Raw genomic sequence first — 17,493 nt, 5'->3', positions numbered from 1 at the left:
GTTCCATATGCACTTGAGAAGAATATGTACACTCCTGTCATGTGTTGGATGGAATGTTCTGTAAATGTTAAGTCCATTTGGTCTAACTTGTAGTTCAGGTCCAATGTTTTCGTATTGATTTTCTGTCTGGATGATCTATCCATTGATGAAACTGGGATATTAAAGCCCCCTACATTAATATGTTGCTGTCTGTTAATGCTTGCTTTATATATTTAGGTGCTCCTGTGTTTTTTAGGTGCAAAATGTTTACAAATGTTATATTCTTTCGTTGGATTGACCCCTTTATCATTATATAATGACCCTCTTTGTCTCTTGTTACACTTTTGGCCTAAAGTCTGTTTTTTTTTTTTAAATAAGTGTAGTTATCTCAGCTTTCTTTTGGTTTCCATTTACATGGAATATATTTTTACATCCCTTCACTTTCAGTCTATGTGTGTCCTTAAAACTGAAGTGAGTCTTTCTAGGCAGTATACAGTTAGGTCTTATTTTTTTATTAAACCACTCTGTCATTTGATTAGAGAATTTAGTCCATCTATATTTAATTATTGATAGGTATGGACCTACTATTGCCATTTTGTTCATTGTTCTCTGGCTGTTTTTAATTCCTTCGTTCCTTTCTTCTTCTGTTGCTCTCTGCCTTTATAATTTGATGATTTTCTATAGTGGAATGTTTAGTTTCCCTTATCTTTGTGTATCTATGATAAGTTTTGCTTTGTAGTTTTCTTGAGGCTTACATAAAACATCTTACATGTATAACAGTCTATTTTAAGTTGATAAGAACTTAACTTTGAATGTATACTAAAGCTTTACATTTTTACTCTGTCCCCCCTTTATTTTGTTTTTGATGTCAAAATTTACTTCTTTTTATCAGTGTACCCATTAACAAATCATTGTAGTTTTAGTTTTAATACTTTTGTCTTTGAACTTTCATACTATAGTTATAAGTAATTTACTTACCACCATTACAACATTAGAGTATTATGAATTTAACTATATATTTACCTTTATCAATGAGATTTAAATTTTCATGTTTTCCTGTTAATAATTAGTATCCTTTTATTTCAGCTTGAAGAAGTCCCTGTAACATTTCTTGTAAGGTTAGTCTAGTGGAGATGAGCTCTTTCAGCTTTTGCTTCTCTGGAAAATGCTTTATCTCTCTTTCAAATCTGAAGGACAACTGCCAGGAAGAGTATTCTTTTTTTTTTTAACTCAAAGAGTATTTATTTAATTTATTTATTTATTTATTTATTTTGGCTGCGTTGGGCCTTTGTTGCTGCACATGGGCTTTCTCTATCTGCAGCGAGCAGGGGCTTCTCATTGTGGTGGCTTCTCTTGTTGCGGATGGGCTCTAGGTGCGCGGACTTCAGTAGTTGCAGCGCACAGGCTCAGTAGTTGTGGCACGTAGGCCCTAGAGCACTGGTTCAGTGGTTGTGGTGCACAGGCTTAGTTGCTCCATGGCATGTGGGATCTTCCCGGACCAGGGATCAAACCTGTGTCCCCTGCATTGGCAGGGCGGATTCTTAACCACTGCACCACCAGGGAAGTCCCAGGAAGAGTGTTCTTGGTTGGCAGTTCTTTTCTTTCAGCACTTTGAATATATCATGCCACTACCTTCTGGCCTGCAATTTCTGCTGATAGTCTTACAGGGTTCCCTTGTACTGCTCCTTCTGTACTGAGTTCTAAGGGGATAGCCATAGTACCTCCTTGGAAGCCTGTTAAGAACTGCTTCTTTGTCTGCTGTAATCTTGTGTGTCAGACTCAAGCCCTGTTGGCTTTCACAGCTAAGTGTTTTGAGGGCCCATCACTCAGGTGGAAGTCTTAAAAGTTGGAGCACTAGATGTGGGATCCAAGCCGTTTGCTTCTAAGGAAGAAACTGGAAGTCAGGTGTTCCCTCCCATTGTATGGCCCTGTGCTTGACGTGGGGTTTATGGCAAAAGTGAGTCTCAGCTTTCCTACTAGTTTTGGTGTGGGCATTTTCTTATCCACCCAATGTGTAGATGTTTTTTTCTCAGCTTGTTTCTTTTGAAGGGAATTGTTCCTTATGTAGCTGTAGATTTGGTGTTTTGTGTGTGGGAGGAGATATGAGAGGAGCCTATATCGCCATCTTGGCCTGGAACTTGTGCAAATACCAACTTAATCATAATGTTTACTTCAGAGGGTTTTATACTTGAAGTACTTTAAAAGGAGAAGCAGGGCTTCCCTGATGGCACAGTGGTTGAGAGTCCGCCTGCCGATGCAGGGGACATGGGTTCGTGCCCCGGTCCGGGAAGATCCCACATGTCGCGGAGCGGCTGGGCCTGTGAGCCATGGCCGCTGAGCCTGCGCATCCAGAGCCTATGCTCCGCAACGGGAGAGGCCACAACAGTGAGAGGCCTGCGTACCGCAGAAAAAAAAAATAATAATAATAATAAAAAAATAAAAGGAGGAGCATTAGTGGGAAGCTGCCGCATAGCACAAGGAGATCAGCTCGATGCTTTGTGACGACCTAGAGTGGTGGGATAGGGAGGGTGGGAGGAAGGTTCAAGAAGGAGGGGATATGTGTATGCATATAGCTGATTCACTTTGTTGTACAGCAGAAACTAACAGAACATTGTAAAGCAATTATACTCCAATAAAGATATATATAAAAAAGAAAAAATAGGAGTATTTTTCGAAATCAGGCAAGTTCCTCTAAAAATCATAAAGTAGAAAGTACAAGATTCTGTTAAAAAAATTTTTTACTGGTTTTTGAGTACATATGTCATTTTTCAAATAACCTCTTGCTACTTATTCACCCCTATTGATCATGACAGTTTACTCTGGAATTTGAATTAATCTCAGTATTGATGCATAGAGATAAAAAATTTAATATTAGTTCAAACTGCCAATAAGTATGATTAACACTGTCAGCTAAGACCTTAAAAAAAGACCAACCTCACTGATAGTTTTGAAGCAATAAATGATTTTATAGCAAAATGGAAGTTATTGAAAACCAAAAGAACTCAGTCAATTAATACTTTAGAAATATTTGTAATTATTAACCTGAGCACTTAAATTCCTCTTATAAAATACTTTATATTCACAGTACTAGAGGAAAGATGAATAGACAGAATCTAAAATTAAGTTTCAGTTGAACACTCTATGAAATAGTAATATAGTTAGTGTTCTGGGGATTTACAACATTTACACAAAATAATAAAACTTCATTGCAAAAAATTGACTAAAAATTTTAAAGATTCTGCATTGTATATCCCTTGTCACAGTAATAATGTCTGCTCACTTGTTAGATATTACCAATGAGATAAATAAAATTGTATTGCACTTATCAATTATTCAGAAGTTTTTAAGTTCAAATACTTAGGAAGTTGTGAAAATATTGTCAAAATAGCAGCAATTCTTAAATGAACCATACATACAGAGATCTTAGAACATGTGCTATGATTAGCCAGTATACCAGACAGAGGTAGAATTTCTTTGTTTTCTGACAGTAGAAAGTAAGGCAACCACAGCTGGCTCCAGAGTCTAGATTGGAGAGAAGTTAAGGAGGATAAGAGAGAAAGAAAGAAGAAAAGCTAATAGAAGAGCAGAAGCTGGAATAAATGTAACAATTAGAAGTAACTATAAATAATGGAAAGCAATTCATTGACAGCAGCAGTAAATGACAGAGAACAGAAACAGAAGTGAGGGAGAAGAGAAGAACACTGTTTGAGGCACTGTTTCCAGTTCACCTCTTTTGGTACCCTAACAAGTACCCTCATATTTGAGGAAGTAAGAGCAAAGCTAAGTCCATTTTCTGAAAGCCCTGAAGACATCACTGTATTATTGCACACTACAATAATGATCACAGAAGTGAACTTCTCTGAGTCTTAAGAAAAAGTTGAATTATGTTTAATATATTCAATATACTACATTTCTTTGTAAAAGTTAGGTGTTGAACTGTAAGTTAAATGGAATCCTGCTTATCTGAGATACCACATTTCTCAGTTTGGCTAGGTAACACACAGAAGTTTAAAAAAAAACTTAAACTGCACACGACCTTATATGTGTCAACTTTATAATTACTTCATTAATTATGATTATAAAAATGTGAATACAAGACTTACTAAAAAAAATTCGCACTTCTGCCACTTATAAATCAATTTTATCTAGATAAAGTACTGTAAAGACATCAAAAGACTGAAATATGCATGTTAAACTTTCATTTTGCAATGTACACTGTGGTTATGACAGTTTTAGTTTTAAGTACAGTATTTTTAGAAAGAATAGAAACTATCAGTTTAAAAGTGACTGGTTTAGAAATATGCATCTTATGGATACTTGTAAGAAAAGGAGAATGTATTTGAACAGGAAACTACTACGTATGTTTAACTTTCGAAATTAAAATGTCTTCCCTTTTTTTTTTTTGGCTTTATCGCTTTTCAGTGTATGCAATCTTATTCTTAGGATCCCAAAGTTGGGTCAGAGGACCCAAATGAAGGACACGGAAAAACAGAAATGAAAAGTTTATGTAATAAGGATTAATTTATTAAATATTATTAATCATTTAAAGGCTTTTCTTTGAAAATTTTCTAGTAAAGATTTCTTGTGATGATGACATATAAAGCAGAGTAGCTAATAGACATTTATTTCCTATTAGAAAACTCTGCAGGGCATTGTTTTTTGTATGTATGTATGTTAGATTAACAAATGACTGTATACCTTTTTATACTTTTGCAGAAAATTTTTTAGATGTAAGATTTCAGTCTTGAATAGAAATTTATATTGTCATCAATGCTAAGAAAGAAAAAGTTCTATAAGGAAAATGTAATTTTCAGTGGAATTCTTTAGTATAGTTTAAACATATTTCTAGTGAATATAGATAATTTTCCCACAATGAAGGGTTTTAACAGAGCTTGGAAAACTCAAGAGTTCTTATAAAAAGAATTTCTGTACTAGGATGAAGTTTAACTTAGATGATTTCTAAGAGTCTGATTTTCTAAGTGATTCATTCATTTAAGAAATATGTAATCAGCACCTACTATGTACCAATTTTTCTACAGGAATCAGAATTAACCAGATTGCAAGCCAAAATTTCTGGACATGAAAGGGCAGAAGACATCAAGTTTCTACCAGCCCCATTTACATCTCCAGTAGAAATTGAGCCTGATATTCAAGATTCAAAATTTGCTAAGCATTCTCACACAGCTTTCTTCAAGTGTAGAAAACTACGTCGCTCTATTAGTGCCAGTGACCTTAGTTTCAGAACTCGTAGTGATGAAGATCTTTCTGAAGAATTACTGCAGGACTTAAAAAAAATGCAATTGAAACAACCTTCAACATTAGAAGAAAGCCAGAAGGATCTGACTTATACCCAGTCAGACTCATTTAAACCTCTCCCATATGACCTAGAAGATGATAGTTCTGAGAATAATGACTTCAGTACACTTAGTGGAATGCTAAAATATATAAACAAAGAAGTGAGACTATTAAAAAAGTCTTCTATGCAAACAGGTGCTGGTTAAACTCAGGTATGTATTTCATACATTAGAAGTTATAATAATTTGTCTCCAATTAGTATCATTTTATTTTCTGTAAGAAAGAAACCCATACGTTTAAATGAAGCACTCATGCCATTAGGTGATGTACACAAATATTGAAAGTATGAAAAACTTCATTGTGAGTTTAGAATGCTTTTACCCTAGATAAGTAGAGTTGAAAATTAAGCTTTGAAAATTACCTTTTGTTAAAGTAGCCTATATATTTGATTAAATATAATCCCTATATTTGACTGAAGACTAATTCTACCTCATACTGGGAAAGTATTTTGAACTCCAGAGTATTAGAGAATGTTTTTTGGAGTTCCAAAATTAGTTGTGTTCCTAGACTTCCTGGAAACCATTCTAGTAAAGATTATTAAGGTAGTCTTTGTTTTGGTCATAGAATTTCCATAGTGGCTCAGAATATCTCATTCACATGATTTTTCTGCTCCCATTATTCCTGAGCATATCATACTGAAGAGGCAACTTTGTCCCTGCTACACACACCTTACAGACACTCGACATTGTTTATAAGCAGTTAATCTATAGTTTGCACAGAGAAATAAAGAATCTCTTCCAGGTAATTTCAGCTTTTTTCAAATGCCCATTTGCCTCATTTCAAACATATCAAAATAGGTTTGGTGGCCTAAAAAGTTTAAAAAGTGTTTTAAGAATGGATCCAAGACAAAGACTGTTGGAGCTTCTATTCATTTCTCCACGTCCTTCCTTACATTAAAAAGAGCTTAATCTGGGGAGTTCCCTGATAGCCTAGTGGTTAGGATTGCGGACTTTCACTGCCCTGGCTCAGGTTCAGTCCCTGGTGGGGAACTGAGATTCTGCAAGTCACATGGCACAGCCAAAAAAAAGAAAAAGCTTAATTTATTATTTATAAGCAGAAGACTAGAAATAATAATGGTATTGGTAAAAACAAAATTTACACATTATGAAATTTCAAGTGTATAGCAAACAAGATGATAAACAAGGCAAACTTCTATAAAGCCTGATAAAATTAATTTTCATCTAGCCTTTAAAACTACAGTTGTGTTTATTGTATATCATTTATTTAGCCATTTAATTCATTTAGGATTTATTGAGCATCTACTATGTACCAGGCACTGGGATTATAGAAATAAACAAAACAAAAATGATCAAGACCCTGTCCAAACAGAGCTTACATTTTAGTGGGGAGATCATCAATAAACAAGTAAATAAACATATGCTCTAATGCCAGGTGGAAATAAGTGTCATGAAGAAAAGCTGGTAAGAGGATATGATGTGACTCAGGTATACTGTTTTAGATCTGGTGATCAGGGAAGGTCTCATGAGAAGATGACGTTTGATCAGAGTCCTATAGGAAGTAAGGAATTAAACTACTTCAGTATCTGAAGGAAGAGCATTGGAGGAATGGAAACAAGTGTTATCGTCCTGAGGTGGTAGCATGCCTGGTATGTTCAAAAAACTGCTAGGAGGTGTATGGATGATTTGGTGTAAATAAGAGGGAGGAGATGTGATAAGAGATAATGCCAAGGGTGGGGTAGTGGAGGTGGGGGTGCCATAGTGATCTTGTAGCTCCTTTTGAAGTGTGATGGGAAAACATCAGAGGGTTATGCTTAAGAAAGTGACATGATCTGATTTATGTTTTTAAAGGATCACTCTGATTGCTTTATGAAGAATGGATGATAAAGGGACAAGAACAGAGAACATATAGGAGGCTACTTGTAAAAATCCAGGCAGGATATGATTTTGGATAGGCAGGAGGATAGATGTGAAGGTGTTGAGAATGGTTCAATTTCTGGATATATTTTGCAGGTAGAGCAAACAGTGTTTGATGTAGGTTTTGAGTGACATAGAAGTCATGAAAGACTCCAAAGAGTTTAGCCAGAGTAACTGAGCATTTACTGAGATGAGGAATACTAGGAGATGAGCAGATTTGGAGGCATGGAGAGAATCAAGGGTTTGATTTTAGATATAATAAATTTGAGAGTTCTATTAGATGTCCAGATGAAGATGATAAATTGTTGCATTTATGAGACAAATTATAAATTTAGATATCATCAGCATATAGATGGTAGTTATAGCCATAATGATGGATTAAATCAAGGAAATTAATGGAGGTTAAAAAAAGAAAAAAGTCCAAAAACTAAGCCTAATTTAGTAAGGCTAAATTACTTTTAGCATGTGAATATTGATAATTTAAATTAAAGCTAACTGAGAAGTAAACAGTGAGATAGGAGAAAAATAGGAGAGTATAATAATATTCCATAAGCCAAGTAAAAATGTGCTTCAAGAAGGAGGGTGAGATCAACTGTGTCAAATGTTGCTAAATAAAGTGAGGATTGATAATTGATATCATATTTGGTAATGTGGAAGCCGTTAATGACATTTTTAAGAATGGCTTCAGAGTAATAGTGAGGATAAAAGCCTGATTAGAGTGGAATCAGCAAAGAATGGGAGGAGAAGAAATGCAAACACCAAGAATAAACAACTCTTGATATACAGTAGAGCAGAGAAATGAGGGGAATGTGATGTCAAGGGAGAGTTTTTTATTTTGTTTTTTAGGATAAGAGATAAAACAGCATTTTGTATGTTGGTAGGAATGATCCAGTAGATGAGGAAACTGATAATGCAAGACAGAGTGGAAGGAGTAAAATCCTTAAGGTAGGCTGAAGGGGACAGGATCCAGAAGAGAAGTAGAATTGGCCTTGAATAAAAGAAGGGGCAGTTTATCCACTGTACTGGGAAGGAAGGCAGAATATAAGGGTACAGAAATACATGGAGTGGAAGAAACACATGGTGGGAGGGGAGGAATTCCATTATTAATTGCCTTTGTTTTCTTAGTGAAATAAGAAACAGGGTTATCAGCTAAGGCAGGGTAGGGTATTAGAGGTTTAAGAAGAGGGGAGGTATATGAAACAGTTATCTTGTAGAGTGGGAAAATATAAATGGACTAGGGAAGTCTAGTAGGATTGCCAAGGAGATAGTTTTGTTGTGTAGAACTGCCATGCAAACCATAAGACATCTGGTGTCTTTTGTCCCTGTCTATTCTGTGCCAGCAACAGGATGTCCCTTTTTCCCCATCATAGTGACAACCAACAAGTACTCTTACAGATTTCCAGAATGTTCCCTAGGGGAGAGTACTGCTCCCTTTAAGATCCTCTGCTATATTCCAATGGCCCTTACAGTCATGGATATACAAGAGTCTTATTTTTGGTAAAATAGAATTTATACAGGATAAGTTTGTGATAGATTTACTATTCTAAATGCTTTACATAGATTAACTCATTTAATCTTTACTAACAACCTTGTGATAGGTACTATTATTATCCCAATAATACCAAATCTTCTATTTTAGTGGCTATTATTATTATTCTCACTATATAGATGAGGAAGCTGAGTCTCTGTTCTTAACCACTATTGATAATACTATTTACATAATTGTACTTATCTTTTCTTCAGTACTGTCTAATTATATAGTTTGGTCTTGCAACTACTTAGTCAATTAGAGATTAAGGTTGTGGGACTTAAAATTACTACACAGCTGATAGAATATTTCTCACTCTAAAGCTCATTGGGAAAGATGGATGGATTTGAATATTTCAAATCAATTTACCTATTCTATTATCATGGAAACTCAGTGCAAAATACTTTAGTCAGTTCTTAAGAAAATCTAGCCAAAGTTAAATTCTGTACACATATAGTTTTATTTATTGCTAGTGTTAAAAAAACAAAAAGGTGGAGCACAAAGTGGAGTCACTTGCCCCTAGGAGAGCAAACCAAGACCTAATTGCAGCCTCTCCTAGGAGTGGAATTTTAAGTCAATCATTGGAATTTTCTGATCAGCATTAGCGGGGTAATCTGCCTGATAAGACCCCTGCCACCCTTCCCCCAAAGAAAGGTGACCTTGACTGAAACAATCCTTTCTTTTCTTTTGCTAATAACTGTCTTATCCTGCCCAGATTCTGCCTATTAAAGCCTTCCATATTGTACAGCTCCTTTTGTTGCAGGAAGGGGGACCCCTTCCAGGGCCTGAGAGTGGACTCTTCTCTAACACTCAGAAATGAATTGTCCGAGGAGACACATGTGCTGACAAAGCAAGAGACTATTGGGAAGGGGCACCTGGGTGGAGAGCAGGAGGGTAAGGGAACCCAGGAGGACTGCTCTGCCACTGGCTTTCAGTCTCGGGTTTGACGGTGATGGGATTAGTTTCCAGGTTGTCTCTGGCCAGTCATTTTGACTCAGGGTCCTTCCTGGTGGCACACACATCACTCAGCCAAGATGGATTCCAGCGAGAATTCTGGGAGGGTGCTAGGACATATGGACTGGTGTCTCCTCTCTCCTTTTGACCTTCCCTGAATTACTCCGGTTGGTGGTAGCTTGTTAATTCTGCATTCCTTCCCAGGACCTCCTGTTTAAGGTAATTCATGCAAGTGGTTACTATGGTGCCTGGCTAGGGCATCGGTTTCAGTCAGTGTTTCCCCTAACACTCTGAGCTCCTCTCCTGTTTACTAGATGAAATGCTATCTGATTCATGCATTATTCATAAAGCCAATTAGATCTTCAAATATACTTGGTTGTATTTTGTTTTTTAACACTAGTGATACTCTGCTGAGTTTTAAATGCATTAACCACTGTTAATGCCAAAAACTTGGCCTCTGTGCACTGGTGCCGAACTGAATTTCAGAGACAGAGTTTTGGGTGAAGTAGAAAAGGAGAGCTTTATTGCTTTGCCAGGCAAAGGGGGATACAGCAGGCTCGTAGCCTCAAAACCCAGGGAGTTTGGTGAGGAATTTTATAGCAATGGTTCAAGGGCAGGGTTGCTGATAAGGATCAGGGTATGTGCAGGGCCTGTATTCCTTTAATCTGTCCTCAGGTGGTTTCCTGATGAGCTTCTGTGGTTCTTGAGGTTATCAAACTGTGACTTTCTCTCTGGAATGAAGAATGCTTCAAGTAGTTAACATCTTCCATTTGTTGGGAGTTTTAGTTCTGCAGAAGAGCTCAAAGATATTGTTATGTGTATCCCTTGAGGCAGAACCAGGACCCTGCCCCAAGGCTGCGCTATTGTTTTTGGACTGTTCCTCCTTTGTCTGTCTCTGTGTCCCCTCCCTTCTCTGATTAGCAACGGTTTGAACCTGCCCTTTGGAATTCAGGGAAGGTCATGGAGGCTGAAGCCTATTTTCTACAAACAATAAACGGGGAACACAGAAAGGCTTCTGTGCCCAGGAGCCACACAGGGTCCTGCTCGGTTTCACTGTCAATACTCATCATGACTTGAGGCTCACTTGGGACTCTTATAACTCATGAGCCTCTGTGTTGGCTTAATTTTGTCTTCGGCAGAAAGGACTGGCTCTTTTGGTTGCTGAGAACTATATTCGGTGTCCTTTGGAACCTGTGCTAGGACTGATGCTTGATAAATGCTCATCTGTGGGTTTTTTTCAATTCTCTAATGGTCATTACTTACTGATTATACCTAATGTTGAGGAAAAGGTGGCTGAAGATGTCTTCTCAATGCTTTTTTCTGTAGGACCTCCATTTTTTTCTTTTCTAATTTCACTGTTTTTTTCTAATGGAAAGTAAGAAAATTCAGAGCTAGGACAGCTACTATTGAAAGAAACTTTGACTTGCTATGGTTTTACTCTTTAACTACCTTCATGGTCATTTACATGTGCATTGCATTAATAACTGTGTACCACTTTGTAAAATTTGACATGAAGTATTTTAAACTGGGGTGTAGAACCTTGATGTACAGGCTAGTTCTGGTCCTCAGCTTGTTTCACCCATCACCAAAGTAGACATTGGATTGGTCTCCGATTTAAAAGCAGACTTTTTAAGCTCTTTTAAAATGCTAAGGAGTGTTGTTTAAATGAAATGTTATAAAGAAACACAAATATGTCAATCAGATACAAAGATAGTTTATCTGATTGAGGGTGAATTGTTTCTGAGCTTTACCCAATTACTTGCTCACCTCTTTCATGGCTGCTCATGCAAAAACTACAGAGCAGCCTTGGATTAACTTTTAAGGAAAATAAGTACAAGCTTAGGGCACCAAGGGAAGGGGAGCACCACAGAGTTTTTTGCCCCAGCTATCATGCCCTTAACCCTTTCACTGCCACACTTAACTATAGTAGACTTTTTTGTTATTGTCTTTATCTGCCATATTCCAATTTAATCTACACTGTTAAAAAAATCTTTCTTTGGTATGGTGAATGACTAAAGTTTTAAAGTTTGGTTTGAAGGTGTTGTCAGATATTTACATTTGTTTCTAATTCATGGTGTGAGTTTCACTTCTGTAGAGAGTAAAAACCAGCAGGCTAAGTCCTGATAGCATTTAACTCATCAGTTAATATGTGTAAAGGTGTAAAATAAAGCTCTTTATTTTAAGCAATGGAAGGGCTGGGGGCATCACTATTGGACTGTGCTTAGGATGTACATTAGCCCTGCTCCAAAGAGTGCAATCTTAAAGTCCACTGGTGCAGCAGAAAGAACATAGAAATTGGTATGTGAGAAATGTTAAATAAGTGTTAGCTTCCTTTCTTGGAACAAGAAGATCAGCCCCAATACTGATTTTCTTAATGGTTAACTATGTTGGCAATTCCATTCACAGTAAAGCCTCTACCACAGTAGTATTTTGCTTTCAGACTCTGACAAAAGCTTCAAAACTCACAAAAAGTTACACATGCACACAATTTTGAACACAATTTCAAAGAGTTCACAGACTTCAAGTTAAGAACTCCTGTTTTAGATTAGAGCAGTAGAAGTGTTGTGAATTAATTAGCTAATTCACAGTTTATTAGGAAGTTGAAAGGAGTATTATTTATCCCTCTTACTTTCAAAAAGAAAAGTAGTTTACAAAATATGGTCCTGTATACTGTGCAATAAGATGAAAAATGAGAATTGATAAAATCAGTGATTGGGTAACAATTAAAAGTGGAAAAAAAAACCAAGATGAAGTAGGAGTACAGGTAAGTACCTAGAGACATGATAATATTTTCAAATTCCTGGCCCAAGCAAAGACCAAAATACGACAAGAATATTTGACCTATAGTATTAGAATCTCCTGAGACTTTTCCCTCTATTTTTCTACTTTTGTATGTTGTGCTACTTCTTTGTGCAACATTTCTCTCTTGTCTTTTTCATTTCCTGCTCTGTTTTTTTCTCTCTTCTCTCTTTTTCATTGACTTTTTTCATGTAGCCCTTCATCTATCTTACTGTGCCTTCAGTTGAACCATAAAGTGACACCAATGTCTAAATATCTTATTTTTATTGTCACCTGTTTTTGCTTTTAAAATCAATTTAATTTAATTTTGCACTCCCTCCTAATCCCCCAACCAGATTTATTTGCTTTTTCTATCGATGTGGTCCATTACTGACATTCTGATTCATGTTTTTCAACTGACTAAATATTTTCCACTCTTGCTTTAAATTATGCCCCTCATTATTATAGTGGACCTTTAATGCTAAATCAGTATTTCAAATAATAATCTATTAATTTGCATTATTCCAGGGAGAAAATTTGTAATTAAAAGAAGACGTTGATGTGATGAAAAATGGAATTTTGGGTACTGTGCTGTGTTTACTTATTATATACAGTTCATACTTCATAGAAACTGTTATTTTATTGCTTTTGAATAAATTTTAAGGTTTTTAAAGAAAGTTCTTTCTTCTAAAGCTTACTTATACTTTTTGTGAAAATTAATTCACTTTATTTATTGTTTTGGTTTAAACTTGCTACTTTCCTTTTCTTTATTTTTTATGTAGAAATCATTGTTAAAATGCATAATAAGTACATTCAGACTACCATATTATTTGCTTATTTTTCTAGTGATACTTTATTTTTAAAACAAGTAATATGAATTTAGAGCTCATTCTGCCACTGGTTCATAATTGTACTAATAATGGCTAGCTTTTGTTGAATGTTTACCATTTATCAAGCACTATTTTAGGCATTTTATATTTGATAACTCATTTAATCCACATGACAGTCTTGTACATGCCTTAATTTTAAAATGCTTTATTGCTAGTGCAGTTCCAGACCACTGCAATAAAGCAAATACACAGTAAACAAATCAAGCATAATCAAAGTTATGTTTATATAACTATGTATGTTAGTCTGTGTAGCATTATGTCTAAAAAAAATCAATGTACATGCCTTAATTTTAAAATGCTTTATTGCTAACAAATACTAAGCATTATCTGAGCCTTCAGCATTCATATTCTTTTTTCTGGTGGAGGATCTTTCCTCTGTCTTGGTGGTGGCTGAGGCTGGGGTGTCTGTGGCAATTTATTAACATAAGACAACAATGAAGATTGCCGCACAGATGGACCCTTCCTTTAACAAACAATTCCCTGTAGCATGCAGTGCTGTTTGACAGCATTTTACCCACAGTAGGACTTCTTTCAGAATTGGAGTCAATCCTCTCAAATCCTGCTTTATCACCTAAGTTGATATAATATTCTAAATCTTTTGTTGTCACTTCAACAGTCTTTACAGCATCTTCACGAGGAGTAGATTCCATCCCAAGGAACCACTCTCTTTGCTCATCCATAAGAAGTAACCCCTCATTCATTCAAGTTTTATCATGAGATTGTGACAATTCAGTCAAAACTTCAGGCTCCACTTCTGATTCTAGTTCTCTTGCTGCTTCCTCCACTAAAGTCTTAAACCCCTCCAAGTCATCCAGGAGGTTTGGGATTAACTTCTTCCAAATTCCTATGAGTGTTAATAGTTTGACTTCCCATGAATCACAGATGTTCTTAATGGTATTTAGCATGGTGAATCCTTTCCAGCAGGTTTTCAGTTTACTTTGCACAGATCAATCAGAGGAATCACTCACTATTGCAGCTATAGCCTTACAATTTATTTCTCAAATAATAACACTTGAAAGTGGAAATTGCTCCTTGGTCCATGGGCTGCAGAAGGGATGTTGTGTTAAGCAGGCATGAGGACAACATTAATCTCATTGTACATCTCCATCCAAGCTCTTGGTGACCAGGTGTGTTGTAAATGAGCAGTAATATTTTGAAAGGAATCTTTTCTTCTGAGCAGTAGGTCTCAACAGTGGGATTCAAATATTCAGTAAACCATGTTGTAGACAGATTTACTGTCATCCAGGATTTATTGTTGCATTTACAGAGTGCAGGCAGAGTAGATTTAGCATAATTCTTAAGTGCCATAGGATTTTCAGAATGGTAAATGAGCATTGGCTTCAACTTCAAGTCACCAGCTATGTTAGCCCCTGACAAGAAAGTCAGCCTGTCTTTGAAGCTTTGAAACCAGGTATTGACTTCTCCTCTCTAGCTATGAAAGTCCTGATGGCATCTTCTTCCAATAGAAGGCTGTTTAGTCTACGCTGAAAGTCTATTGTTTAGTGTAGCCACCTTCATTAATTATCTTAGCTAGATCTTCTGGATAACTTGCAGCTTCTGCATCAGCTCTTGCTGCTTCACCTTGTACTTTGATGTTGGGAGATGGTGTCTTTCCTTAAACCTCATGAACCAGCCTCTGCTAGCTTCATACTTTTCTTCTGCAGCTTCCTCACCTCTCAGCCTCCACCGAATTGAAGAGAATTAGGGCCTTGATTATGCTTTGGCTTAAGGGACTGTTGTGACTGTTTTTATCTTCTATTCAAATCACTAAAACCTTTTTCATATCAACAATAAGCAACATAAAGTACCTAGGAAAAAATTTAATGTAAGACATGAAGACCTGTATATTAAAAAGTTCAAAACACTGCCAAGACAAAGATTTAAAGAGATAGAGAGGGCTTCCCTGGTGGCACAGTGGTTGGGAGTCTGCCTGCTGATGCGGGTTCGTGCCCTGGTCCGGGTGGATCCCACGTGCCACGGGGCAGCTGGGCCCGTGAGCCATGGCCGCTGGGCCTGCGCATCCGGAGCCTGTGCTCCACAGTGGGAGAGGCCACAGCAGTGAGAGGCCCGCGTACCGCAAAAAAAAAATAAAATAAAAAAATAAAGAGATAGAGAATATATAACACATTCATGATGTTCAATATTGCTAAGATGTCAGTTCTGTCTCAAATTGATGTATAGATTCAATGCAGACCCAAACAAAATTCCAATAGATTTTTTTAAAGACTTCAACAAGCTGATTCTGACAGTTAAGTGGAAATGTCAAGGACCTAGAGTAGACAGATAATCTTGAAAAAGAACAAAGTTGGAGGACTTACACTATACTACCTGATTTTAAGAATTATTATAAAGTTAAAATTCAATAGAACTAAAAAGAGTTCATAAATATATCAGTGGAACATAGCGAATTATGTATTTATATATTTATATGATTTAATATATATTTATATATATATATAATATGTAAAGGTATATATTTAACTGATTTTCAGCAAGGCACCAAAGTAATTCAATGTTGAAAGGAAAGCCCTCAACAAATAATGATGGAACTGTTGGAGAAACTTAAGGGGGAAAAAAATAGTCTAATTTCTACCTCATATTATATTTTAAAATTAAGTCAGGGTGGATTATAAACCTAAATGTAAAAGCTAAAACTTTAAACATTCTGGAAGAAACATAGGAGAATAACTTCATGACTTTGGAGTATGTAGAGATTTCTTAGGACCCAAAAAGCACTAGTTATAAAAGTAAATAAGTGACTTGATCAAAATGAAAAGCTTCTCTTAAATCTCTCAGCATTAAGAAAATGAAAATGCATGCTACAGAGAGAGAGCTATAAATATATGAGACAGAAAACCTGCATTCAAAATTTGTAAAACAACTCACTATAAATTAAAAAAAATTTGTAATCCCAATTTAAAAATTGGTAAGGGGACTTCCCTGGCTGTCCAGTGGTTAAGACTCCATGCTCCCAATGAAGGGGGCCTGGGTTCAATCCCTGGTTGGGGAACTAAGATCCTGCATGCTGCACAGCATGGCCAAAAAACAAAAAAAAAGGTAAAAGACTTAAACAGATACTTCACAGAATAATATATGTGAGTGGTCATGTGCACATTTAAAAGTGTTCAACATCTTTAGTCATTAAGAAAATAAAAATAAAACCACAATAGGCTACCCGTGAGAATAGCTAATATTAACAAATAAACAAAAAAAAAGAATAGCTAATATTAAAATAACTGGTAACACCAAATGATGTGGAACATCTAGAATCACTTTGGAAAATTCTTTGGCAGTTCCTTTTAATTTCTACATACAGCTATTATATGATCCAGCAATACCACTCCTAGGTATTTAGCCAAAACAAATGAAAATATACATCCACCAAAAAAACTTGTACATTAATGTTCATAGTACCATATCTCATTTATAGCCAAAAACTAGAAAAACTCAAATGTCCATGAGTATAAGAATGAATAGGCAACTTGATACATTCATACAGTTAAGTACTATAAAAAAGAATAAACTGTTATACAGAATAAGTGGATACATATCAAAAATATGCTGAATGAAAAAACTATACATAAAAATACTATATGACTCCATTTATATGAATTTTAAGAACAAACAAAACTGATATATAATAGAAATCAAAACAGTGCTTGTCTCTCAAGGGTGGGGAATTGAATAGAAAAGGGACAGGAGGGACTTCCCTGGTGGCACAGTGGTTAAGAATTTGCCTGCCAATGTAGGGGACCCTGGTTCCATCCCTGGTCTGGGAAGATCCCACATGCCGCGGAGCAGCTAAGCCCATGTGCCACAACCACTGAGCTTGCACTCTAGAGCCTGCGAGCCACAACTACTGAGCCTGCATGCCACAACTACTGAAGCCCGCACTCCTAGAGCCTGTGCTCCACAACAAGAGAAGCCGCTGCAATGAGAAGCCCACGCATCACAACAAAGAGTAGCCCCCATTCGCCACAACTAGAGAAAGCCCGCATGCAGCAACGAAGACCCAATGCAGACAAAAATAAATAAATAAATTTATTTTAAAAAAAGAAGAGGAAGAGATACCAGGAGTACACACAAACAGAAAAAAGGCCATCTGAGGATACTGCACAAAGACAGCCATCTGGAC

At 36.3% G+C, this 17,493-nt stretch overlaps 1 protein-coding gene across 1 annotated transcript in view; it reads left to right on the top strand.

Annotated features, from left to right (window-relative positions):
• Nucleotides 1–13,062, top strand: part of CCDC18 (coiled-coil domain containing 18) — a gene marked incomplete at its 5' end in the record, with an annotated part of 115,721 nt that extends 102,659 nt beyond the window's left edge. The window contains 2 exons of the mRNA XM_082659726.1: nt 5,019–5,486; nt 12,997–13,062. Of these exons, the coding sequence (XP_082515852.1) occupies nt 5,019–5,480 (462 nt within the window). The 3' untranslated portion in view covers nt 5,481–5,486; nt 12,997–13,062. The remainder of the gene's footprint in view (nt 1–5,018; nt 5,487–12,996) is intronic.
• Nucleotides 13,063–17,493: the final 4,431 nt, after the last annotated feature.

This window comes from Grampus griseus (assembly GCF_964374135.1).
Source record: "Grampus griseus genome assembly, chromosome: 1".
Lineage (NCBI taxonomy): Eukaryota > Metazoa > Chordata > Mammalia > Artiodactyla > Delphinidae > Grampus > Grampus griseus.
Note: the sequence above shows the minus strand (reverse complement) of the source record. Positions and strands in the feature narration are given on the sequence as shown.